The sequence below is a fragment of the Lycorma delicatula genome, chromosome 3, assembly GCF_047948215.1.
Source record: "Lycorma delicatula isolate Av1 chromosome 3, ASM4794821v1, whole genome shotgun sequence".
NCBI classification, from domain to species: domain Eukaryota; kingdom Metazoa; phylum Arthropoda; class Insecta; order Hemiptera; family Fulgoridae; genus Lycorma; species Lycorma delicatula.
In genome coordinates this window covers 46,471,612-46,499,338 of record NC_134457.1, presented here as the reverse complement: position 1 = coordinate 46,499,338, position 27,727 = coordinate 46,471,612, and the positions used below count along the sequence as shown (strand labels likewise).

Below are 27,727 nucleotides of genomic sequence, written 5' to 3'. Positions count from 1 at the left end.
TAGGAGTTGTAAAGGATCTCCAAGAACAAAAGGATTTATGAAATTAAAAATTGAACAAAAATCCATACTCATATAATGAAAAACAATAATATTTAAATTAAATAAGCAATAGTTTATATACATATAAATCACAAGTAAGCAAGATGTGAGTGAAAAGAAGTCTCAGATAAATAAAAATTAACACAAAATACATTAAAACTCAAGTAAATGTTTAATTGATTATTAAAATTTGAAAGGATCTTCAGTTTCGACTGCAAAGTTACCCAAAACAATATCAATTGTGCATGCTAATTTAAAGCTACAACATAATGCAGAAAGACACACTACCAAGTAGAATGATGCACCGTAAAGCGGCAATTACCCAAGGGGAGCACTGTTAGAGGACATGAAGGAACCATGTATTAACCTAGTGCACATCAAATATAGAGCGCATAATATAACTTCATCAAGGTAACTTTCTTCCACTTCCAAGGCAGTTCACTAGATTTAATATGACACAGCTTATTACTAACAATTGTCAATCATTCATTCTGCCAGAAATTAATGACTGACAGTTGTTAATAATAATAATAATATGTTGACTTTAACCAACATTTGACAATGAACATATCAGAACATGTCAGAATCAATAAAATTATTCTCAAAAATTGGCTGATTTCAAACTTCCTTAGCAGCTAAAACAGTTATTTTGCTGCCTAGGATTCCTATGTAACCCAATGAGAACTGTTCAGTTCATAAGTGTAGAAACAGGTGCATAAGTAACCACAATTAAAAGATTTGTAGAATACATCAGATTGTGCTTCAAGAGCATTTACGAATTACAACACCATAGAATACAGCAACAGCCATTGTAACATGAAAAAGGATTATGAGTATGGCATTGAATTCAACACTAAATAACCGCATTAATGAGGCAACTTGAGCATAATCAGGTATAAAGGAACAGTTAACAGACCACCCATCAATGTTAATGATTACATTTGGATTCATCTAGGAAAACATTTTGCAAAATTTTTGTTGTAACCATGTGATTTAATTGGTTTTTTATACCATTATAGGTAACATTTTGACACAACTCATTTTTTGTTTTTTGTCTTTTAAAAAAAAAAATCATATTTATATTCAAGTAATTAAGAAGTTAACCATTTTTGAGGATAGAACATATTTTAACAAATGAAAGCTTGATTATCAAATTACTTTATTTTTGTTTAATTTAGAGAGTAGGTGCTAGTGAGGGGCAACCGTTCCTGAACCTCTCTCTTCTTTTGTTATCTGATATTTTCTATTTTTTTTTTTTTTTTATTTTTTAATGATACAATCATTTTGAAAAAGAAAGATTTGAATATCACAATATTTCAATTTTTACAGTAGTTAATCAGGGAGTTATAGGAATTTAAAATATTTTCAAATCTAGTGGTGATACACTGGTACCAGAGAACACAGTTATAAAATTTTGCAAGATGTGAGTTTTGTCATAATCAGACTTAATTTTTTATCTGTAGATTATTAATCTTACAATTATGAAGGATAACAAAAGAGGATGAAACTAGTTGAGTATGTGTAAGCTACACAATTTTTATACTTTATGACATTTGAAAAGCAGTATGCTTTAATCAGTGGAAGAATTATCACATTATTTCTTGAGATTATCCTGGACAAAAAACAAATTACTCAACTGAGTCTTTATACAGTTATTTTTGGAGGTTCCTGCCAAATTTTACATGTATATTCTTGTGATTACAATAATGAAAAATGTTCCTATGAACATAGGTCTGGGAAGGATTTCTTTGAGTTAGGTTAGTAAACCTTAATTTACTAAAGTTCTTTAATTAAGATTAGTAATTAAGGTTTTCTCCTTTTTTGGCTTAAAAGATAGTAAATTTCAAACACTTACTTACTACTTACTTACTTACTTACTTACTTACTTCAGTGCAGCACTGCACTGAATGCAGTGCTGCACTAAGGCAAGTACAATTTGCAGAGCTAAATTTATGATTTTAAATTTAATTTTGCATAATACAGAATGTTCATCTTAAAAAAGGCCTTGTTACATACTTTAGTCTTTAAATAACAGTTTATTGGCAAACACTTACATAATAATTTACAGGTGTTGAAAATAATTTCCATCAACTTCTATGCACTTGTCAACATGTTTAACGATATTCCTAGCTACTCTTGTCATCTGTACCCTGTCTATTTCCTGAATGGCATTGGTAATGTTTGTTTTTAATTACTGCAGATTGCTTCTATAAACTATTTCTTTTAAGTAACCCCACAGAAAGAAGTCTGGACAAGTCAGATCAGGACATCTTGGTGGCCACAATCCTTTAGAAAAGATTCTTCCACAAAAAAAACTCTGTAGCATCTCTATAGTAGAAGTATGGTAATTGGCACTTCCTGTTGCAACAAGCAGTCACACTCATCCTCTTACAATAAGGCTATGAACTGTTAGTTAACTTCTTGGTAGACAGCAGCATCCACAGTGTTTTTTAAAAAAACAAGATTCCATTTATTCATTGCCTTGAAACCACACACAATATGCCTATGTTTTTGTGGATGCAGGGGGGATTCAAAGAAAATGTGCAGGTTTTCAGTACCTCAGGTCTGATAGTTTTGACTATTAAATACCTACCAAGGTGAAACCATGCTTCATCTGTGAAAAACATATGATCTAAAATGCTAATGTAACCTCTAATGAAGTTCTTGAGCCATTGCAGTACTGAACTCTTTTAGCAAAATCAGCATTAATTAGCTCATGGAAAACAAATAACATTTCAGCATTTTTCTCACTGCATTGTGGACTGAACCTAGTGAAGGTTTTTTTTCTGGCTCTTCTCAAGAACAACAATCATATTATGCTAAGCTTACTAAGGAACACGAACAGTAAAGTAGTTTCCTGTTTCCTTCTTCTGTTCTGTGTTTCTGTTGAGCTAAATATATGGCTGAATATCAACGTATCAAGCCCACTGAAATCTGAGTGATGTTGATGTCATTCCTACAAGACACCTTCACTCTTGATCATCATAGGGATTGGCTGTCTAGTGAATATCTTTCTCTAAGAGAAAGCAATTCTCTTTGATGGCTCTTTACTTTAGGTGCTGTACATGCACCATAGACATAAAAAAGGCCATGACAGTGTAAAACAACAAATTAATGAAACAAAAACTCTTTCTGTTGGGAAACAGTACATCATATACCCTCTCTTTTCTTTCTTTTTCTGTTTAGTCTCTGGAACCACTGTAAAGTATTACTTCAGAAGATGAATGAGGATGATGTGTATGAATGTTCATGAAGTGTAGTCTTGTACATCGTATATCCTGCTTCAAGTCAGTTGGGGAGCCTTGTAATTATAGCACATTACATTTTCTGAATAATTTTTTTTCAATACTCATTTCTCTTTATGTTTTTATTCAGGAGGCTTCCCTGTAGGTGACACACTAGAATTGTATATAAATATCTTTATATTTTGTTACTTGAAAATATATTTTACTTTTATTCTGTCTATTGTTTTAATATTCAAGCAAAATTTTAATATATACATCTGAATTTGTATTTCAATAAAATTGTAATGTAGTTTCTCATAAGGAATAAAAACTAATATCCACTATGAATTACAAACTTGCTGTGTCAAGAGCATCGTTTTCCAGTGAAAGCAAATTAATTTTTATTTATTAATTAATTATTTAATCTTTTACTTTATATTTTTATAATATACTCTATATTTTTATAATCTTATCTCTATATATTTTCAAAAATTTACATTTTTGAAAATATATAGAATAAAAATTGATTATTTAACAGTAGAGAACATAATTATACTACAATAAAATAAAACAATAATAATCGTATTAAATTAAAAACAAAAAAATACCAAAAATGCAGTGCTTAGTTCAAACATATAGAAACAGACATTTTATGCTTGCAAGTTTTACATACATTCTTTTATTTTAATGTTTGAAATATCTGACCTTCAGTGAAGAGAAGTGCAAGTGCTCTTAACTTTCATAAAGAATGGTGCTTAAAATAGATACATTTATATAACTTTTAACTTACAAAAATTTTACTCACTTCTAGCAACTACATGCAGAATAAGGTAGCTCAGGCTAAACCTTGAACATTGTGTTTTTACATTATGTATTTCTTAGCGTGAAAAAAATTAATAAAAATTTCATTTTATGTTTTATAATTTTTTACTGAATGGAATTAATAATTATAATAACATTCTCAATTTAAAATTATATTTTACTAATTGAAGGTGAGTGTTTTTATTACCTTTATTACTTGATTTAATTGCTTTCAAAAATAATTAATATTGTATTTCTTTTGTCCATGATAACTGGCTGTTAAGAATTTTCTTTGGTTTATCATTAGACAATAGTAATTTGTAGATTATATTTCTGTTGCATCATGATTTACATTCAATACAACATAATGACTATTTTCATAATTTTGTTCAAAAGGAAGCATATCTTGATTAATGACCGACATCAAAATCTTCAACCATTTATATATTCGCAGATGACAAAACTGTATCTACATCTGAATATAATTGTTTAGACAAACTGGAAATTTTTATGTTAGCAGTTAAAAAAATTATTCTCGGGCTGGATCATAACTTTATAATTATAAATATGAATAAAACATTGTACTTCTCAGGTAGACATAATATTGCTAATCACATGTGTACTCCCGTTAATGATTTTAGTAGTGTTCTGATCCCATAAAGCATAATTTCAGTGTGTTTTATTAGTTGACAAATTTTCTAAGGATGATCAAATTATATGAGGTTATCTCTAAAGTAACGACAGTTTCATTGTAAAAATCTATTCTCAAAACATTGTAAATATTTTTTATTTTTCTTAAACTACATACCTTATACAACTTCTCTATATAATCGCTACATGAATTACGACATTTATCGTAGCAATACACCAGCCTCAATATACCCTCGTCGTATTCTGCCGCCAGTCCACATCGGTTTTTTTTGTGACGTTCCATTAAGACGTGCGGCACCGAATGTGCACAAACCTTTCTGAAGCCTAAATGATCATGAACAATGACCAATAACAGCTCTTGAAACATCAGAAAAAAGAAGGGCCAGGTCGGAAATCGTTGAGCAACGATCTTTTCTGATTTCATCATCGACGCGTTTCAACAAATCCTCGATGATTATCGAGGGCATCACCGAACGTTCTTCATGATGCACATTAATTCTGTTATTTCTATACCTTTCATACCATTTTCGAACATTTCCTTTATTCATTACATTATCACTGTACACAGCAACCAACTGCCTGTGAATTTCAGCCGGCTTAACGTTTTGATGGTTTAGAAAACTTATGACTCCACGTATTTCACAATCGGCGATAACTACGATTCTTCTATTCATTTTATAACGTAAAAACTCCAGGTAATCAAAGATACTACAACGCGACAACTTACAGACAACAATGCAGTGTGTACATTAGTGGTCATGAACGACACAGGTTCACCAACCTTAAGGAGAGAAATTTCCCAACGGTCTTTACTTTAGAAATAATCCTCGTAATATCATTTGCAACAAAATCAAACCGTATTGTTTTTCTTTGAAGCGTCTTAATAAAACGCTAATCTTTTCATAGTTATTAAATATTTATTATGGTTAGGTACATGCCAATCTAAAGAATATCATCTCTTAGGAGCCTCTCTCAATAAATAAGAACAAGTTTTCATGGTACGAAACTGGACTGTCAGATTACTATTTAGTTCCATAAATATTACTCATGTAAACTGATATTAAGAAAATTAAACATGTTAACTTTTCCATATGTTTATATTTATGAATGTGCATTATTTGCTAAAAAGAAAAATAACTTATTCTTAAAAATAACAATATCCACGTTTATCAAACCAGACAGCGTTTTGGGTACTTCACACTACTTCAGCTTATATGAGAAAGGGCCTTACTATCCCTCTATTGCCAATTTGAATAAGTTCTTGAACATTTAAAATATCTTCCCACAAATGTATTTAAAATACAATTTAAAAATTTATTTCACAAAAACAATAGTTTTCTGTCAATGGAGTTTTAAATAATAATTAAAAAATTGTTTAAAATTCCTGAATTTTCTGCATCTCATTTAATATATACCTAAATATGTGTTCAAATGAATTTCATTAATTCTGATTTTTTTTTATTATTTCATGCATTAATACATTAAATAATTAATATGGACTTTAATTATATCTGCTTTTTATTTCAGAATTGACTACTCTGTGATGTTCTGATCATGATTTTACTATTCCCTTGATCCGTATCAGAAAATACCCAAGCAGTTCCTTTTTTCTATCCTTGGAATAGCATATCTATCCATTCCGGTCATGATTTATTAATATTATTATGCTGATCATAATAAAAATATCTATTTATCCTCAATCTTATAGGAAAGCCACAACACACATCTTAGCAAATAACAAATATTATCTTGTTTACTGTGTTAATGAAGACTTATTTGATACTGACTGACTGTTATAAATTTGTATAATGGAATCATAAAATCAGGTTGTGGATAAATTAAGTTGTTATGTATTTTATCACATGTGATTAGATTTGTATAGGATTCAGTAAGCAATTTATTCAATAAATGATAAATGATTTGCATAATTTTTATATTGGTATAATAAAAAATTATTTCAAAGCATCACCTATCTGTCAGAGAAGTAAATAAATGTAATTTTTTTTCATTAAAATATTACTTAATTCTCATTCATTAATTTTTTATGAAAATACAAAATACAAGTATTTTATTTGTAAGTTTTATATATGCAGTGTTACATATTAAAAGTAGATTGATCACTTTCTTTTAATAACTTACAAAATTTATTTGCTCTATTTATATACTTTCAAAAATATAGATTTATTTTTAGTTACTAGAGGTCATTGACAGCAAAATTTTTTATTACTCATAAAAAAAATTAAAAGAAAAAGAATCACTTTCAATAACAAAAAAATAGTGTGAGAAGAAACCAGAGGTGATGATCAGTGGATGAAACTTATATGAATGCTGTATGTAGTGAGTAATGGATTTTGCGAGGAACATAAAATTTTTATTTTTGGTACAAACATCTTCTTTTTCTTTTTACTTGTTTGTAAAAAGATGAATAACTTACTGTTACTAATAATAGTTAAGTGGATGTGTTTTTTTTTTTTTTTTTTTTAAGTACATAACATGTTGGTTAAGAACAAAAATTATCACAATACAAACATTTATTTTAAAATCATTAAATGAATATCTTTGAGTTCAATTACTCATTAGTAATTGAACTCAAATTACTAATGAATAATTTGAGTTCAATTCAAATTGAGACAGATAATGATTTTTCTCAAATCATTATTTGAGAAAATTATAAAATCATAATAAATAAAAAAGTAATATTATTTGCTTACTGTAATTACACAAAAAGATATAATGTTTAAGATCAGAATTTTAACTTTTCCCCAACTTTAACAAAAGTCAAATCAAGCCTCCACGAGGTACACCTGAGTAGATCCAGAACAAATAGGAGAAATTTGTTTGGTGAACTGAATCTAAACAAACTTCACAACTTCATGTATCAAGTCATAACCCACTATCACCTCACTAGATCACATTTAGATTTGTAACTTGGGACCTTGTCCCACCACAGGTGACCCCTTGACAGTCAACTACAAAAGATCTTTTAAGGGACACTCCACCAGCTGAACCAAGCAATACCAGAGTTCTGAGAAGGCAGAGTGGGCTGCCACTTAGAAGACAACATGCGACCGGAGGCAATGGAATGCCCTAACACCACACACACAAAGAAGAACAATACAAAATCCAAAGTCAAACCAAAACAAATCATCTGCTTTTCCACACACAATGTAAACTCACTCATGCAGACTGGTAAACTAAAAATAATAACCAACCTAATGGATCAACACAAAATTCTTATCATGGGACTGCAAGAAATAAGAAACACCAACCTGGACACCCTGGAATCTCAAGGATATAGGCTGTACAAAGATATGTATACCTAGGAAGAGAGTGATGAAAAGTGTGCCTCAGTTTGGAATAGGTTTTTTGGTCAGCCTCAAAATAATAAACTCTGTACAAGAATTCAAGTCACAATCCCCAAGAATCTCAACACTCACCTAAAAGTATTTAATAAAATCTACATCATATAAACCCCCACACCCCCACTAATAATAAAAGAAATCTCCAAAGGACCATAAAGAAACAGAAAAGTTCTGGGACTACTTGATCAGACTATAAATAGCATCCCCAAAAATCACATTAAACAACTAATCGGAAACTTCAATGCTCAACTAGGCAGAGAAAGAAGATTGCTGCAACATCATCAGAAAATGACCCACGCAAAAGAGAACATATGAAAACAGACAGAGACTCATCGATTTCTGCAGAAACCACAACCTAATCTCAAAATTCACATATTTCAAGAGAAACCTCAAAAACTTGCTTGCCTGAAAACACGCTTGCTACATTAAAGGAGAATGGCAACTAGATCATGCCTTCATGGACAAAGAGATTTATAACATAAAAGTCCTCTGAGGACTAGACACAGGCTCAGATCACTACATAGTCAAAATTAAAATGAAATTCGCTTTCTATGGAAGCAATAAAACCAAGCCCCTAAAACTAAAAGCAAAATAGATTTTACCCAACTATTGTTTTCAAGAATGAAAATTACTAACAGCTGAAAATGAAAAAATAACAATCATACATTTTTTTAAAATAAACATTACAAAATTTTTTGGACTGATGTAAAAAGTTCAGTGTATATATATATACAAACACACAGACATATATATATATTACTTTTACTTATATTTTATATATATATATATATATATATTAGTAAAAGATCAATGTATAACTGATGTAATATATTAAAACATGCTGTGAGTAATTCATCACCAACACCCAGAAAAAGCTACTGAAGATAAATTGATGAAAATTTATTACATGTTCTTACAGTGTAAGTGCACACTATGAAAGGATGTTTTGAAATTCGGAGTTTAAATAGTTAAAATAGATTAATAATAAGATTTATATATTTTTTTTAATTTCTTGGTAACAAATGAAGATATCAACTTGATTTTTGTTAGGTGTAATCTTCATGTGAATATCTAAAAATCAATTTCTAGATTTCTCAAAATTTGATCTTGTAAAGGGTGAATAAAGGTAAAAAATTGTCGAACAGTAACAGCAAAATTTCCCATTTCCAACTATACAAAACAAGATATTCAAGAGATTTGACCCTGCAAATATTGTTCAGTTAAATATTTAAAACCCATATTAGGGTTTTTTGAATTTTGATTCTTTAAGGGGTAAGAGGGTGTCAGCTCAATCAACAAATCACTGCCACTTCTGTATGTGCAACAAGACTGGCTGCACCTCCAGTTACATGACTAAAAAACATAAAATAAAAAAAATTGACTGCAACAGGAAACGCAAAAACTTCTATAGCGCAGGTGAATTTGTGACGGGACGTTAGTGTTTTTTTTAAGTAAGAGGTTCAAATAGAGCCCAAAATCTTTTACTAAGAATTTTGTTTTTTTTTCTCCATTATACTTAATTGTTGGATAATTTTTTAAGGTAAAAAACATCATTTGATCAAGAAAGTCAAATGCACCCAAATTTGTTTAATGAAAATTTGGATCTTTTTCTCAGTTGTACTGTAAATATTGAACAATAAAGTCATTAATATTTAAAAACCTTGAAGTACTTTTAAAAAAAAGTTTGTCAAGAATTAAGCAGGAAAGTTATGCACCCTTTGCCAGTTTTTTTTTTTTTTTTACTTTTTAATATATTTTTTATGTTGGTTTTATATTTATAATTTATTTTATTTTCTTTCAGAATGTATGGTTTTTTCATTAAAATATTTTTTAATTTTTATTCTTATCATTTTTTTACTAATTTTTTTCTAAACTGAAAATAATTAATTAAATTTTTTTTAATAAAACATTGAATTTTCTACAACTTATTTAACATGCACATAAATACAAATAAATTCTCAAGTAATCTTCACTAAAGTCTTCTGAATTGTGAAGTATTTGCTATGTTTAGTATCTTTATATATATATATATATATATATATACATATATATATATATATATATATATACACACTAACATTATTATTTCATGTATTTATATTTTAAACACTTTAATCACATTTATTTTTTTATTTTATAACTGATTGTATATTTTTGTGATTCTGTTCTGATTAAGGTTTTATCGTGGATTCTCTTGATCCATACAGGCAAATAGTAGGTAGTTCCTTTTTTTATTTATGTATCCCTTTTTATATTTACCAATCCCTAACATGACCTGTTTAATGTATTATTATATACTGATCAGAATAGAAGATTTATTTATTTAAAATATTTCAATAAAATAATTATACATTTTTGGCTAATCAGTGGGTTTGGTTATTTGAAAATTTTAAATACTATTTATTTAGCCATAAAAAATGCAGCAATAAGTAAAGCTAAATTGTAAAACTTTACAACCTAACCAGTTTCTTTGATTTAAAGTCATATGAAAATAATAAAAAATAAATTAAAAAAAACAAACTTTCTTTTTTAAAATCTGCTGTTAATATTATTGAATTTTCAATAATCATTAGGAGTAGCTAAAACTTATTTTGTGTCACTATGTTTATTCAGATAATAAAATATTCTTTTATGGACTCGAGATCTACAATAATATAATTATTTTGAACTACCACTCAACCAGATCACAGTTCAAACTTTCTGCAGTGTTAGTATATTCTTATAATAAATGAATTTTTTCCATTAAGTAGATAAAAATTCTTAGCCTATAATAAATATTAAGATATACACTAAGGTGTCATTTTTTCAATAAACTGGTATAATATTAAACATGTTTTTTTTTTTTTTTTTATAAATACGTCAATTTCATACACGTTTTATTTTAATTCTTTAATCTTACTATATACATTAATATAATATTATAAACACACACACTCACATACAAATTTTAGCTTGTTATGAGGTGCATGACATCTTAATTGATACTAATCTGTCATCTCACAAATTAGTATAGCATATAAAAGTTATTGAGTGAGAAAAATACTTTTAGTAAAAGTGATTGAACTAAGCAAAGATGACTTGGAGAAGACGAGAATAAAATATTTTTAAAATAGAAAAGGATGTTTAGAAATGAAATATAGGCAGGGTGGTTTGGCATTCATTCTCTTTAATTGCAACCTTGCGGTCCATTTGAACATTTGCCAAGCGTGTGCAACTCTAGTTTTCAATTAAGCTATCGCATGTGAACAGCTGGAAATAGCTAGACTAACCTACAGAAATTTTACTTTTTTCTTTTTTTTTTTAATAACATAATTATTAGGAATTGATTATACTATTACTGTTTCATAATCTTTTCTTTACATCCACACTATGTATATAAAAAAATCATTATATTATTGCATTTAACAGAATAAATTGCATATATATTTTTGTAAAATTATTTATAAAGTCGTTAATTTTATACTTATTTAAAATGAAATGTTAGACATGATAAATAGTTGTTTAACTTTTTATTATCGTACACTGCTTATTGTTTTTTTGTCTCATTTTTTAAATGTTTGAATAGTATTAAATCTATAATATAACAAATATTAATTAATTGAAATAAACTATAAAACAGAACAAATGCTTCTTCTTAATTCCAATCACAAGTATATTCCACCATTACAAGTATATTTTTCCACCATTGTTATTATGTTTATGTATATTCACATCTGAAGTATAATATTATCTCTTAGAATATTCTCAAAAAGTCAGAACAAGTTTTCAATACATAAGAATTGGCTGTCAGATCATTTTTTGGTGTCTATAGTTATGAATCATGCAGACTGATATTTGAAAAATTAAAAATCTTTATTTATCCTTATGTTTATATTTATAGATATTCAATCTTTGCTAAAAATAATAGACTCATGTTCTTAAAAAAATAAACATCAATATAAACTTCTATCAAACAAGACAACACAACTGTTTTCATTTATCTCAACAGAACACTTCTTAAAATACCCTTATTATGCTTCTTTTGTTGCCATTTTTAATAAAGTACTGAAATATTTTTTTAAATCTTCCTACCAGTTCATTTAAATATAATTAAAAACTTTTTTTGTACTGAAAAAATATTACTCTGTCAAAAATATTTTAAGTAATACTAATTAAAAAATGTTAAACCCTATGAATTATCTTAACCCCATTCAATGTGCTCAAATATTAATACCTTCTGATATGAGCATTATTTTGTAGTATTTTTTTATTTTTTTTATTTAGTATTCTCATATATTTACCTTAACATGATAACCTTAACATTTTTTTTTTTTTTTTTAATGTATAAACAGACTGAGTTGGTTAACTCCTCATCACAAATTATTTATTTAACGGCTGATTTTCAAAGTTGAAAGTTCTGAAGTTCAAGTTCTAGGAAAAGTTAGTAACTTTTATATGATTTGAATACTAGACAGTCGATACCGGTATACTTTGGTGGTTGGGGTTCAATAAACGATGCGTCTCAGGAATGATTGGCCTGAGTGTGTACAAGACTTATTCATCATTTCATGTCATACATATCATCCTCATCTCACTGGACTGTGCTCATTATTTTTATTAGAATATAAATAATTAATCTACATTTTAGCCACACCTATTTTTTATTTTACAATTAATTATATACTTTGTGATGCACTCTAATCAAGATTTTACCATGATTTCTCTTGAGCTATCCAAGCAAATCCTGTGGAGTTCCTTTTTATTCATGTAGTTGCATACCTAACCATTCCTAACATAATCTATTGTTCATAATGTATAATTATGTACAAAATCAGAATATATATGTAATCAAAAAAATATGTATTATGTATTCTGATCAGAATAAAATACTTATTTATTCTATTACTAGATTAAATTATATTTAAATTCTATTAAATAAACCACCTAGCACAGATTATTCAGGAAAGACATGTCTTAACTTAATTTATCATGAAAGTACTTTTGCAGGACTCTGCATCTTCAGTCATGGTTGAAATAATTCCATTATTACATAATAAAGATTTAAAAATAACAGTACTAAAATAATGAAAATTGCATATTAATTTACACGGTTGCTACTATCTGTTGCAGTTATAAAAACTGCAATAGGTAATAGCACTCATGTAAATTAATATACAATTTTCATTAATAATAAATTTTCATATTTCAAATATTCATTATTTTTATTTTAAATTTTTATTATGCACCAATGGAATTAGTTCAATCATTACTGAGGATGCGGATCCTGTGTAAGTACTTTCATGAAAAATTAAGGTAAGATATGTCTTTTCTCAATATTCTCCACTAGGTAGTTTAATTAATAAAATTTAAATATCATTTTTTACCGCGAATAATATAAATATTAAATAGATTAATTTCAGTAAAATAATAATTTCTACATTAAAGGTTAAACAAAGCAAGCTAAGTAACTTAATTAACAAATAATTAGTTGAGCATTTTGTAATTAGTTGTATCATGTGTTTTTTTAGAATTGTACCTACATGTGGTTATACAAGAAAAAAAAAGCTTAAAGTAAAAAGTTTTACTTTAAAAGTTCAGATAATAAAAACTACAGAGCTGGAATTGGAAAAAAGCATAAGATGGCAAAAGAAAATTTATTACACATCTACAATTAGCTGTTTACAAATGGAAATACCGTTATACTTTTTTATTATTACTTTTAGTTCTACTCTATTGAAATTTTTTTGAAATACTTCACCTAAGATGTGAAAAGTTTTCTAAAATGTAGATTTTTGTGATGTGATTGACTAATGCACTGAGTCATTTGATGCTGAATATTTATTGATGCTAAAAAACAACTGATTTTCATTCTTTGTTACTTTTTTTATTCAAGGAATCAGCATGAAAACTGCACAAGTTATTCATTCTAAAATCTAAGGTAAATAACTAATAAAAAAAAATATATGCTTAACATATTAAATGGACATTAAAATTACATTTTTCACCCAGTATTTTCTGTACATTTTAGACATTTAATCTTATTCATTAATAAATTAGCATGACAAAATCCATTATACTGTCTAGAATAATTTTAAAAATCGTAATTCACTATCTAAATTTAAAAAAGTAGTTTTTATTATTAATTCTGTATTTTTTGTTCTTAGAGGGAGCAACATGCAGTGTAGTGCAGTGTAAAGAAAAGCAAGCTTGTTTAACCGAACTACCTTCAGGAGATCCACGCTGTGTCACTTGCAGCTATAGATGTCCAAAACCAAAACAGAATTCATCACAAGGAACAATATGTGGTTCAAACAACAGAACATACCATTCTTGGTGCCACATGCTCAAAGATGCTTGTGCCACAGGTTATGTAATTGAGACTAAATATCCTGGCTCTTGTTCTCTAGGTTTGTAATTATTCGTTATTAAATTTTAACTAATTTTAAATTCTTGTATTCCAGAAATCTATTTAAATTGCTTTAATAAATTTCATCTCCGCCATATAACAGAGAGAAGATATTTTTATCTGACTGTTTCTTTTTATTTTCAAAACTTATTTATTATTACTTATTTTTTAGATTTTTTTTATTAGATATTACAGCTGCATTTTTAGAATTAAATATTTTTACTTTCTTAGCTATATAGTAATATATTCATATAGCTTTATAATGTACTATGTAAGGAGAAGTATGCTAATTGGATCAAATTTTGTGAGTTTTTCAGATCTTAATATTTCATGATGCCCTCTGAATTAAAAACACATTTTAGCATTTTAAAATTCTGAAAGGATATTGACCTGTTTTTTGTTTGATTACTCAAAAGTGGATCAATCTATTTGAATTAAATTTTACCAGATATTTTCTATGTATAAGGCATTGATGCCAATTAATTATATTTAAAATCAATCAAGGGGGGAAGCCATATGTGACCTTTGGGTCCTATATCACAAAATTCTACTCAAAGATAGGCAAATTTCAATAATTTAATGCCACTTATGTGTTTGTTCTTATTCAAACCCCCAAAAAGAAGTTGTGGCAAAAAAACATTTTTTTAGTTTTAGATTCAAAATCAAATTCTTGTATTAATCATAGGATTCCAACGCATTAATATGTTTCTTCACTTATGTAATTAGTCAATTTTATTCAGAAATTGGGGTAATAAGCCTAATTTTTCTGTTTTTTCTTTAGTTACCATTTTGCTTAATACTTTCAAACAAATTTTTATATGATTACTTCTGAATATGGATCATTGATGCCATTTAATTTTGGTTACAATTAATTGACTGAGTGGAAGGATGTGGTCACCATATCTCAAAATTTTACATAAAGATTTGAATAATTTTTTACTTGCATAATTATATATTTTAATGATCCACTTAATTTCCCTCTTAAGAAATAGTCTGTCGAGGTTGAAGCCCGCTTGGTAGCTACACATGCATAATTTTCCCAGAGAAGCTGTAAGAGTTATGCTACTTTTTGCCATCTTTTTTTAATTTAACTTATAATCTGGAATTAAGACTAAAGCTGGATTAAGGAGCAAAAGATATTTCTCAAGTGATAATTACTAATCTATTATTGTATTGGAAATTCACATACATTTTTTACACTATAATTTATTTACAGTAACTATTCTATTCTACTGATTCATCACATGGTTATCTACGGTGAAACAAGTTCCTTGCACCATGTCCATCTCCAATTTCTTTAAACTAAACTGTTATGTTCTTGAAAATTCTCATTACCTTTTACAACATAATATTTAGAACATCTTTTAGATGTTTTCATGTATAATTTTTCTTCTTTTTTGTATTTTTCATGCTATGCACCTTCAAGCACTGTTTTAACATGTTGGGTCCAGCCAGTATTTTTTTAATTCACATCATCTTCATGCGTTATAAGTTCCCATAGTCTGGTATTTGTGGTTTCACTGGTGTGTTACAGGACACCCCCATCTTGTAAACTTTCACCTCTTCTAGCACTATCTCTTAGTCATTGATAGAACTATTTGTAAATTTTATATTCAAATGGTGTGGTACCAGTCACCCAGGTCCATTATGAATTTAATCCAATATCAGAATTTAATCTTTAGAATTACAAAGTATAACGTAAAAAAGTAAATGAGAAGAGGTGAAAAATACATCTGCTATGCAGAATGGAAATTTAAGGGAGAAAGACACCTTACTATAAATTTTTATACAGGACATATGCAACCGTTACCGCAATGTATTAACTGGCACAGTGTGTTAGGTCAGTCCTTCTTTTCATATGACATATCCAAGCAAATTGGCTATCCCATTTAAATTGCTTTGATTATGCTTCTATTCTCATTCATTCTCCTTATTGCGTTACAACCTGTTAATCTGCATAATTTTCTCTAATCTTCTTCCATGCCCATAATTCAACTGCCCCAAGTTTTCCTCATACTCTTTCCTTAATGTCTATGTTTTGAATTAATACAAGAATACATTCCAAAATTTACTTACTAGACCGTATATTTTGGGAACTAGAATGACAGATGTTTTGAAAATTATTCTGACCACATTCCCATCATTGTAGATCAAATTTTATCACCTCTTGTAATTCTTCTTCATTAAAACTATTTATCATTTCTATTGGCAGTTCATATGTCCACACAACTTTTACATTTTTTATGTAGTGTATTGCTTGAATAACTTCCAATTTTAGGACTGAAATTCCTATTTCATCCTTTTCCATTTCATCTTGATCTTATACCAGAGATAGTTTGGCTTTCTGTTGGCCCATTTCATCCATGAATCAATTTAAACATATAAATTCATCATCTCTTCCTCTTTCTGCAGCACTTTTCCACCTCTACTGAAAATTTATTTAACACTAGTATTATTTCTTCCATTATATAATTTTACTATTTTCATTTTTAGTTTGTTCATAGTGTACTTATTTTCTACATTTTCAAATTCTGTGCACTTATCTATAAGCTATCACCTTTTTTTTTGCATTTTTCTTCTTAATACATTATTTAATTTATTGTAGAGTCTTTTGTCTTCCTCATCCTTCCTGTTCTTCTACTTTCTTGTTCTCTTCCCTTAATTGAGCCAGTTTTGTTTGTTCAGCTACTATTTTCATCTTCACCTAAAATTCATTTCAATTATTGTTCTAGCGTTAAATATTATAAGTTCAAACATATTATATATATTATTTTTCTAAAATTGATCCTTTTGAGAAACATATTCCTCTGCACTATACAAATTATATCAGTCCGATCAACCTAAATACAGAAAAATAAAATAAAATAGGATGACACCTTTCTTTTTTCTTTTTCTTGTTTAGCCTCCGGTAATTACCTTTCAGATAATACTTCAGAGGATGACTGAAGATGATATATGTATGAGGTGTAAATGAAGTGTAGTCTTGTACAGTCTCAGTTCGACCATTCCTGAGAAGTGTGTTAATTGAAACCCAACCACTAAAGAACACCGGTATCCACGATCTAGTATTCAAATCTGTGTAAAAATAACTGACTTTACTAGGATTTGAATGCTGGAACTCTTGACTTCCAGATCAGCTGATTTGGGAAGAAGCATTCACCACTAGACTAAATCGGTGGGTTAAAATAGGATGACACCTACCTTAATCCATAGTTTTTAATTTAATTTTATTAAATGATGTCATATTTTTTTATATATGTGCAATTTTTAATTTTAATTTTAATTTTTAAAAAAAATTTGAATTAAAAACTTTTTTGTTTTAATTTCTGTTTTGATTTTAATTTGATAAAGGATCTTTTAACATCATTAAATTTTAAATCTTATGTAAGTATAGGATTTTTAATTTCAATTTTAATGTGTAATTTGTTATGAATGATTTGAAAAATTTTGTAGAGCAACTGATGATGCGAGGGACTTGCAAAAGCATTCTTGCTTTAATCATGGAATAAGTTAGGTGTCATCCTATTTTATTTTATTATTCTGTATTTAGGTTGATCGGATTAATATAATATATATACTAAAGCTTGGCAATCTAACTACCTTTTTTTTATATTGTTTCTGAATTCTTCATTCACAATTATATTAGATTATATATTATGTTAGAAGTTCAATTTACCCAAGTTTACATCTGTTTTTATGTTATGTTATTTATATAAACAGTTCTCTTTTATGGTTTCTAAGTATTTATTGTAAAATTGTTATTTCCTAACAAAAATTATTTTTTTAAAGTAATTTCTCATTATGTCATTCCTTTCCCCCTCATAATCTTACAACAGTTTTTACTTCCCTCTTCCATAAAATTATCTCTGTTAAATCATTACTACTTCAATTATATCATTTGATTAGTTGGTAAGTATAATCATATTACAAACAAATCTTTTGGGTTCATTCCTCTCCTGTTATAACAGGACAGCATATGTCCTACCACAGTGTTTCTCAACCTTTCAGTATTTGCAACCTAATTTTCAATCATAATTTTCAATGCGCCCCCCCTCTCATACAATAATAATGTATTCTGAGTATTTTGACACTGAAACTTATTATGACTATTATTACAAATACCAAATTGAGATTGTACAAACTATATTTGGCGATAATTTTGCCAAACAATTGCAGTCCATACCTCTATCAAATGACATTAACTTCCTTGTACACCTATTAAATCACAAATACATTCTTTTAAAATAAAAAGTACATAAAATTCTATTTCATTAATAAATTCTGATATTTTTTTTTAATTGTTATTATTGAATTATTTATCATAAACATTTTTTACAATCAGAGATTAATAATTATTAATAAACCAATATATTTAAATTTAAGTCTAATTCGAACCAATATACCTTCTCCTTTCTCCAAATATTTCATTATTTAAAATTTTATTTTTCTATATAATGGCTGCAGTTAAGAAAAAGTCCAAAATCCAATTTTTTGGGATTTTGTGCTTTTTTGAATACTTTTGGTTCAGTTGAATGCAATCAAAAGGGGAGGTGCACACAACTATATGTTACAACACTCCTAAATCTAAAATTTCAACATCATACGGATAATCGTTTTTTAGTTATCCGTGATATATACGTACGTACGCAAGTACAGACGTCACGACGAAACTAATAAAAATGGATATTTTCGTTGAAATCTGAAATTTTCGCGATCACAATACTTCTTTTACTTCGTACAAGGAAGTAAAAAGGATGGCGCATGTGTTTGATGTATGTGCTCACATTTTTATTTTAGCTGCTATTGGCGCAGAGCGGACACGTAGTGCGTCAGGTGGCTGCACACTGCGCAAGAACGATTTATACTTCTTTAGACGAACGATTTATTTAAAATTATATTTGTGTTTTGGGGATAAAAAAGGAAAACACTGGAGTTAGAGCTGTGTTAAAATTCACAACTCAAGAAACAGCTAAAAATTTTCAGGATTTTGAAGCTTTTCGTTGTTGTTAGAACGCTAAATTCATGAACGTTATTTAGTTACAATTATCAAAAACATTTAACAAAATCATGTGTAATGAAACATAATACATGTAATATTTTCGCAGCGTGCAATAGGTCCGCTATTTCCTAGTCTATTTATCATTCTCAATTGAACTGAACAACAATTTTAATTGCTTTTAGAGATATCTAGTGTGAAAACAACAAAACAAATTTACGTGTTTGTTAGATCATTAGAAAGAAAAACCTTTTGTAGAATCAGAAACGATGGTCTATTTTGACAAAAACTGGTATTTAGTTGATCGCTTTATATGGTTACTTGGGATTCCCATCGCAGTCAACTTTTTTTTTAATTTTATGTTTTTTAATTAAGTAACCGGAAGCTGATGCAGTTAACAGTGGTAGAATAGTTGGGTTGGTTAAGACGCCTCGCACACACCGTCACACCCCTTAAAAAATCGAAATTCAAAAAACCCCGAAAATAGTTTTTAGATATTTATCTGAATTGTATCTGCAAGCCCAAATCTAATGAATATTCCATTAGTATAGTCGGAAATAGGGAAAACTTGCAATCATTCTTCACATCTTTTTAACATTCTTCACCCCTTAATGTAGAAGTTCGAAAAAATCTAAAAATTGGTTTTTAGTACACACACCAAAAATCAAGTAGATATTTTCATTTGTTATCTAGAAAATAAAAAAATAGTAAATTTCGTTGTTATTCTATTTTACCCCTTAAACACGGAATTTTAAAAAATCGCATTTATGCATACAAATTTTCATCAATTTATTTTCATTCATTTTTGCAAATTATTGACTGTGTATGACGCACGTATATATATAAATATATATATAGTAATAAATCAGAACTCACCACTGAAAATATGTTTTTTTTGGTATTTTGACCATCTTTTCTCGGATCTTTAATTATAACTTACATTAAAAAACGTCAATTATAATTAATGAAGTTATAATTTTATATAAATAAAGTCTATGTAAATATTATATTTTTTTTTTAAATTACTTCCTTAATAAGAAACAACATCAAATTATAATCAGTCTAGAATCTGTACTTATCTTTAGTATGCGATTGAATGCAAAAGTGATAAGACCCAAAATTGATTTTCTTCTTATTAATTTATTTGTAAAATTAAATATGTATTATAAGTGTATTAATAATGGTAATAAATATAAAATAAAAATAATTTTATTGTTAGTTATAAAACAAAATCAGGATAACTTTCATGACTCAATCGCCTGACTGTAAGGAATTCAAAACACAATCTTCGTCTGGTAAGGTCATGTCAACCATCAGACCATCCCATGGTCTGATTTTCTGTGATTATTTGGGGGAGCAACGCACTATCAATAGCCTACACTGCTTGGCCATGATTGTGAACAAAGTCAAGCCCATGTCAAAGAGGAAATGTCTGAAATGACAGAAGAAAGGTGTGTTTTTTTTCAAGTCAACACTCGACCTCATACAGCACAACTGATACTGGAAACTATTGTCAAAGTGGGTTGAGAGCTCCTACTTCATCCTCCTTACAGCTCTGACTGTGCCCCTTCGGATTTTTATCCGTTTGGTTAATGAAAGAAGCTTTACATGGCATCAAGTTCAATGGCAATGAAGGGGTAAAGAAAAAAGTATAAAACTGGCTTCAAGATCAAGGCAAAGAATTCTTCGCTGAGGGACCAAGAAACTTGCAAAAAGATGGGGCAAGTGCAGACAAGTTGGTGGGAATAATTTGGAAAAGTAGACAAAAAACTATGTTTATTTAATAAACCATTTTTTCTGTATAGCTATTTACGAGGTGTGTGAGAAAAGTAATTTACTTACCAAAGTGAGTAACTTTTTACTTACCAAAGTTTTTATTTTTTTCAAAAAACAATATTATCCCCTTTAAAGTAGTTCCCTTGGGTAGCTATACTCCAGCGGAGTCGTTGTTCCCACTCCTGCTAGCAGCGCTGGAAAGCTTCAACTGGTAAGGCTTTTAACTGGTCGGTCACCGCTTTTGAATGTTCTCCAGAGTTCCAAAAGACGTCCTTTTAAGACATGTTTCAATTTCGAGAAAAGGAAAAAGTCACAAGGACTCAAATCAGGTGAATAGGGGGGGTTGAGGAACTGTAGGAATGCGTTTTGAGGTCAAAAATTCCCTGATGGAAATGGCCGTGTGACACGGGGCATTGTCATGATGAAGCATACACTTGACTGCAATGTCTGGTCTCACGTGAATCACTCTTTTCCTGAGCCTTTCAAGGACACCTTTGTAAAACACTTGGTTGACAGTTTGTCCTGAAGGAACAAATTCTTTATGCACGATGCCCCTACAGTCAAAAAAGGCAAATCAGCATGGTTTTGATCTTTGATTTGCTCATTCGTCATTTTTTCGGTCGAGGAGATGACGGAGTGTGCCACTTTGTTTCAGGATCGTACTCAAATATCCAGGATTCATCACCTGTGATCACACGATTGAAGAATTCTTGGTCATTGTCAATCCTCTCAAGAAAATCAACCCACACATTTCTTCGATTGTCCTTCTATTCCGTTGTGATTTTTTCAGCACCAATTTCGCACAAACCTTTCGCATGTCCAAATCGTGTGTCTAAATTTGATGTACGGTGAAAGTGTTTAAATTTAACTGTTCACTCATCATCTTTATTGTTAAACGACGGTCTGATCTCACAAGAACCTTCACACGCTCAAAGTTTTCGTCAGATTTTGAAGTTGAAGGTCTCCCTGGACGAGGTTGATCTTCAACGTGTTTTAGGCCTTCCAAAAATGAATTGTGCCAGGGGAAAACTTGTGTTCTTGATAAGCAATGTAGGCCTGTTTCAACTTTTCAAAGGTCACACTCGTGGATTCCCCAAGATTAACACAAAACTTGTTTGCACAACATTGCTCTAAATTCTGATGCTCCATTTTCGTAACACACAACAAAAACACAACTTCACTGATGGCGCTGTTAAAATAATGTGTTGGCTGAAAGGAGTTGAAACTCATACTGAGCATGTGGAAGGGATGAGCAAACTGATAGACACAGCGTTGCCAGATCGCTCGCAGTGTTAACAATCTCATTACTTTTCTCACACACCTCATATCTGTTTAATTATTGAATGAACCTCATGTATATATACACACACAAACACACACACATACACACACACACACACACACACACACATATGCAGAAACTGCAGAATAAAAAAAATAGGGCTATAATTTTTTACTTCAATTTAGTATGCAGGTTCCATTTTTAAGTTACATCACTAAATGCCACCCAAGCGACAAATATACTTGTATTCTTTTGTTCTGTTCATGGCATACTTAACATTAACATCTTTTATTTCAGCATAATGGATTCTTTTAGCTGTTGCACATTTTATGGTGGTGTAAACTTTTGATTTTAAGTATTCCCAAAAGAAATAAGTCCAGTGCTGTTAGGTGTGGAGACCTCACTAGACAATTGATTTCTCCAAACCTTAAAATCAAAGCCCTGTTAAAAGCAAACCATTATTTCAATTGAATCGTGAGATGTGTGTACTGTTCCACCAACCTGTTGTAAACAGTGCACTATCAGGAAACTCCAGTATTATAAATCTGCTGCTGTTACTCACATTTCAGTTATTCTCCTTAAAACATTTTAACCCGATGATGACAAAAAATGTTCCAGATAAAACTCTGGAATACTTTTTTGCGATGATTTTACACATTACCCCCAACTCAGCTAGTCTGATCAATCAACCTGTTGGATGTGACCGACAGGAGGGGAGTGTGCACACCACAATACTTTTGATACAGTTTCTGTATAAGTTATGATACAATTTCTGCATAAGTTATGATATAATAACTTAATGAGTTGAACATTCTCCATGTCTCTGACAATCTAAAATCCAAAAATTGGAATTACTCTAACAACTTTAAACTTCACTTCATTCTCAAGAAAAAAATGAAGAGTTTGGGAAAAAACAGAAAAACAGAAGTGATTCAGTCGTTCAAATTTATTTCCTGAATTAGATGCAGGTGATTTCTGAATGTTTTTATGAGTATATAGCAACTGTTTTACCGAATAGTAGTTTGATGAAACACTAACTGAAACACCTACTAAGTGTAGCATGAAACCATTTATTTGAACCTTAAATTAAAGATTTTAAAAACAAATTTCCAGAAAAAATGAAGACATTGTCTTTCTAACATAGTAATCTGGACGGCCGGTCCAAAACTACTAACATCACTTAACATTGGGAGAAATGGTGGGGAATCCTGTAATTTTATAAATCAGATGATGTTTTGTTCCTCCCTTACTGCCTTAAGATATCAGCAACTAATACTACTGTATAGTGTACATGCACATACAGTTGATGGTGGGCCCAACTATTATGACAAAGTTCGGTAATGTATGACTTAAATTTAAAGTAATATATGCTGTAATAAAAGTCATAAAAACTATCCTTTACATAATTTTATTATTATTTTTTTTTTACAGGAGGGGGTGAAAATGTTAAAGCAGTGATGAACACTGTGCTTGATAATGGACAAATCTTCTCATAGCCTTTCTACAACATGAACTGAATAACACTATTAACATTAAATAAAGACTTTTAATTTATTTTTGTGTTGCATATTGGTAATAATAAATTTGGCCCAATAAAAAATAAGTATTGTGCTCTCTTATCAATAGGCCAGAAATTAATTAAATAGGAAAGAACCTATAGAAAATTTTAATAATAATAATTAATATTATTATTATATATAAATATATACATATATATATAACTTTGTGTGTAACTGTATATAGTTTAGTATTGTAATTGTTAAGTATTATAATAAATATATGTATATTTGTTTAATAAGCATATAAGGCTGATGTCTAAGTGTAAGAAACAATACCCTATGGTAGTATATTTAATAGTTATACTAAATATCCAACTAACTTGTAATACAAGCTAATTATTTTTTTATTTTATTTATTTATTTATTTATGATTTTTTAATACAAAAGATATTATCAGTAATTAAAAATAACTAACATAAGCACCAGATTATGTGCAAGAAGTATGTGTTAATGTCTTTCTACATACATTTCTTTTTGCCAAATACGCAATTGTAAAAATTCAATATTTTAATTGTTTTGTTCAATACTCTGGATAAATAATTATAATAATGATGAAAAATAGTTAAAATTAAATGCTTCAATTTTTTATTTATCAACAGAGATAATCATTTAAAAATTATTTTGAAAAAATAATTAAAAAATTATGCTCATATGTTCAGTGTCATATCACAATTTAAAATTCAGGAGAATATTAAACAAATTTAAATTAATAAGATACCAAATTATAGAATTTTAGTAATGGAAGCTGCCTTTCAATTTGCTGAAGTATTTAGCATGCATTGTATTATAGAAATTAAATAATAATGATGATAATAGATCAAAATATTTTTCTTTTGTAAAATTAACTTTAAATTAATAATATATATTTTAAAGAAATGTGTTACTACCAAATGTTATTGATGATGATAAAACAATGTTACAAATATCTGTATTAGCATCAAAAACTTATCTTCTGTAACTTTCTTTTAATATTCAATTGCACTCAATAATTTCTATGAAAATAATCTTGAAGCTTCAATTTGATTCATGAAGTAGTTAGCATTTTCAGTGCTTTATATATCTTGCACCAGATTTTATTTGCCAGATCTTCAGTTACACCTTTCTTCTTTCATAACTTCCCATTTCTGCCTATCCCTTGTCCCTATCACCAACTATCTTCTCTAATTGCTCAAAGAAATGATATCACAATCATTCATAATAACAAACCAAACATTAGCAAATCCATTCCAGTTTTTGAATTTATATATATATATATATATATATATATATATATATATATATACTGAATATTGAATATATATACAGTATAAACTAAATTTTATATACAGGGTCCGGCATATAAACCTGACGATTTTTGAGGGATACTTATTAAACTGCGTCTCGTACTATTAAAACATTTAATATATCAAATTAAATATCGATTTTTGCAATTTATAGTGAATTACTTACATAGATTTTTTTTATTTGAATATTATGTCATCCAGATGTTTTCCATTACTCCTCACACACTCACTTAACCTCATTCTAAAATTTGACATGCTCGCTCAATCATCACTTGTGGAATTGCTTCAATTTCTTGTTTGAATGGCCTCCTTGAGTTCTGCAATTGACTGTGGTCGACTACTGAAGACTTTATGTTTGACATACCCCCACAGAAACAAAAAAAATCACAAACAGCCAGATCAGGTGAATGCGCTGGCCAAGGAATGTCGCCAAATCAGGAAATCAAACGTCCAGGAAAGGTTTCTCGCAGAGCATCCATTTCGATTCTCGCCGTATGGGAGGTGGCACCATCCTGTTGAAACCAAATTTCATGTCCTTGAAAGTCATTCAGTTTCGGTCGCAGAAATTCATTCAACATGTTTACGTATCGATGAGATGTTACTGTTACTCTACGATTTAACTCCTCAAAAAAAATATGGGCCAATTATGCCGAACTTTGAAACCGCACACCAGTCTGTAACATATTTACTGTGAAGTGGTTTTTCAAGAATTTGCCATGGATTATGTGAAGCCCAATAACGGTAATTTTGTTTATTCACAAATCCTGACATTTGAAAATGTGCCTCATCACTTAAACAAATAATACAAAACGAATAATAGCATCCTGGTGGACATTTTCGAGGATGACCTCGCAAGCTGCTTTGCGAGACGCCCAATCATTTGCATTAAGTTGCTGCACTAACATCATCTTATACGGATGGAATTTCAGGTCGGCATGAAGAATTCGTCATACACTTCGATCAGAAATGGCTAGCGCAGCAGCATGTCTCACTGCTGAACGTTGTGGAGACCGCGTAACAGCTAACTTTACAGTGTTAATGTTTTCAGGCGTTCTCACAGTCCGTTTTCGTCCAGTTGGTTTCATTTTTAAAGCAGACGATGTGTTCCTAAAATTCTTCACCCACAACAATATCATATTACTACTAGGAACAGACGCGTGTCTATTTAAATTGAAATGTCTGCGAAATAAACGCTGTGTTACAATAACCGAGTCATTATTTTTAAAATAGGCTTCAATCACAAACGCTCATTCTTCACCCGACCACAACATACTGGCTACTGAAATAGCATGAATAGACCTGTCGATGTACAACACTCCTGCCTTCTCATTCACAGTGGTGCCAACAAAACAAATACAGGGTGCCGGACCCTGTATTTGTTAAATTTATTTAGGCTAACTTTTTTTATCATTTAGTAATGATTTCATTTTTACCCTTTCAAGTTTTAAAATTACACTTAAGACATCTAACATAATAAAATGGCATCAGCTAATCAGTTATTCTAGTAACATTGCTTGTTAATTATATTTTGAATCTACATTTAGATTCAAATAATAGTATGAAATTTTACATAAGATTTATACAAATGTGTAGTTCAAAAGAAAAAAACTTTTACGGTTCTTTATCAAAGTAATAAATGTAAATGAATAAGCCATATATATTCAGTACCTAAACAGGGTATCATAAGTCAATGCAAGACATATTTTTTAGTAGGCTAATCCATGCACAGGTAAGAAATACAGTATTGTAGGAAAGCACCTATTACTTATTATATATATTACTTACTTTATATATATATTATTATATATATATATTACATTACTTATATATATATATATAAGTAATGTTGTTATTACCATTATTATAATATATATTATTATTTATTCATACAATTGAAGAAGACAATGATAAGTTATTTCATTCCTCATTTGCCTAGCAGAAGATTATATCTGTAATTCTTCAGGCTGACTATAAATATTTTCAGGAGTTACTTGTACCTTATGTCAAATTTCCTACTCCATTTTGGTTAAGACATCTAACAAATAGGCACTAAATCACAAGATTTTAGAAATGAATTTATCTGCTCTGCAAAATATTTGGTGTAATTATCACAGATCTTTTTATTTATGATTATTCAGACAAATGAAGTTCTGGTAATCGTAACAACAGTTAAGGCTGCCTGAAATTTTTGTACTAGCCTTGTTATCTACACTTTATTCTACTTCTAGATTATAACTGTCTGAGATGTACCTGTTCTGTTTTCATCAATTGTTAAAATAAGCTAATAAAAAATGAAATTTTTCCACTGATCTTAGCTTAGCATTGGCACCAATTGCAAATTAAGAATTAGAGTGATGTAGTTGGACTAT

At 29.2% G+C, this 27,727-nt stretch overlaps 1 protein-coding gene across 2 annotated transcripts in view; it reads left to right on the top strand.

The window, feature by feature from the left end:
* Fs (Follistatin) overlaps positions 1-27,727 on the top strand; it is a 346,227-nt gene that overhangs the window by 307,817 nt on the left and 10,683 nt on the right. Inside the window, exons 5-6 of one of the 2 annotated variants that reach the window (XM_075359742.1) lie at positions 14,221-14,463; positions 23,948-24,528. In XM_075359742.1, coding sequence (XP_075215857.1) covers positions 14,221-14,463; positions 23,948-24,012 — 308 coding nt within the window. In that variant the 3' untranslated portion in view covers positions 24,013-24,528. Of the gene's footprint in view, positions 1-14,220; positions 14,464-23,947; positions 24,529-27,727 lie in introns of those variants that run through there. The other variant, XM_075359743.1, reaches the window with a different exon arrangement.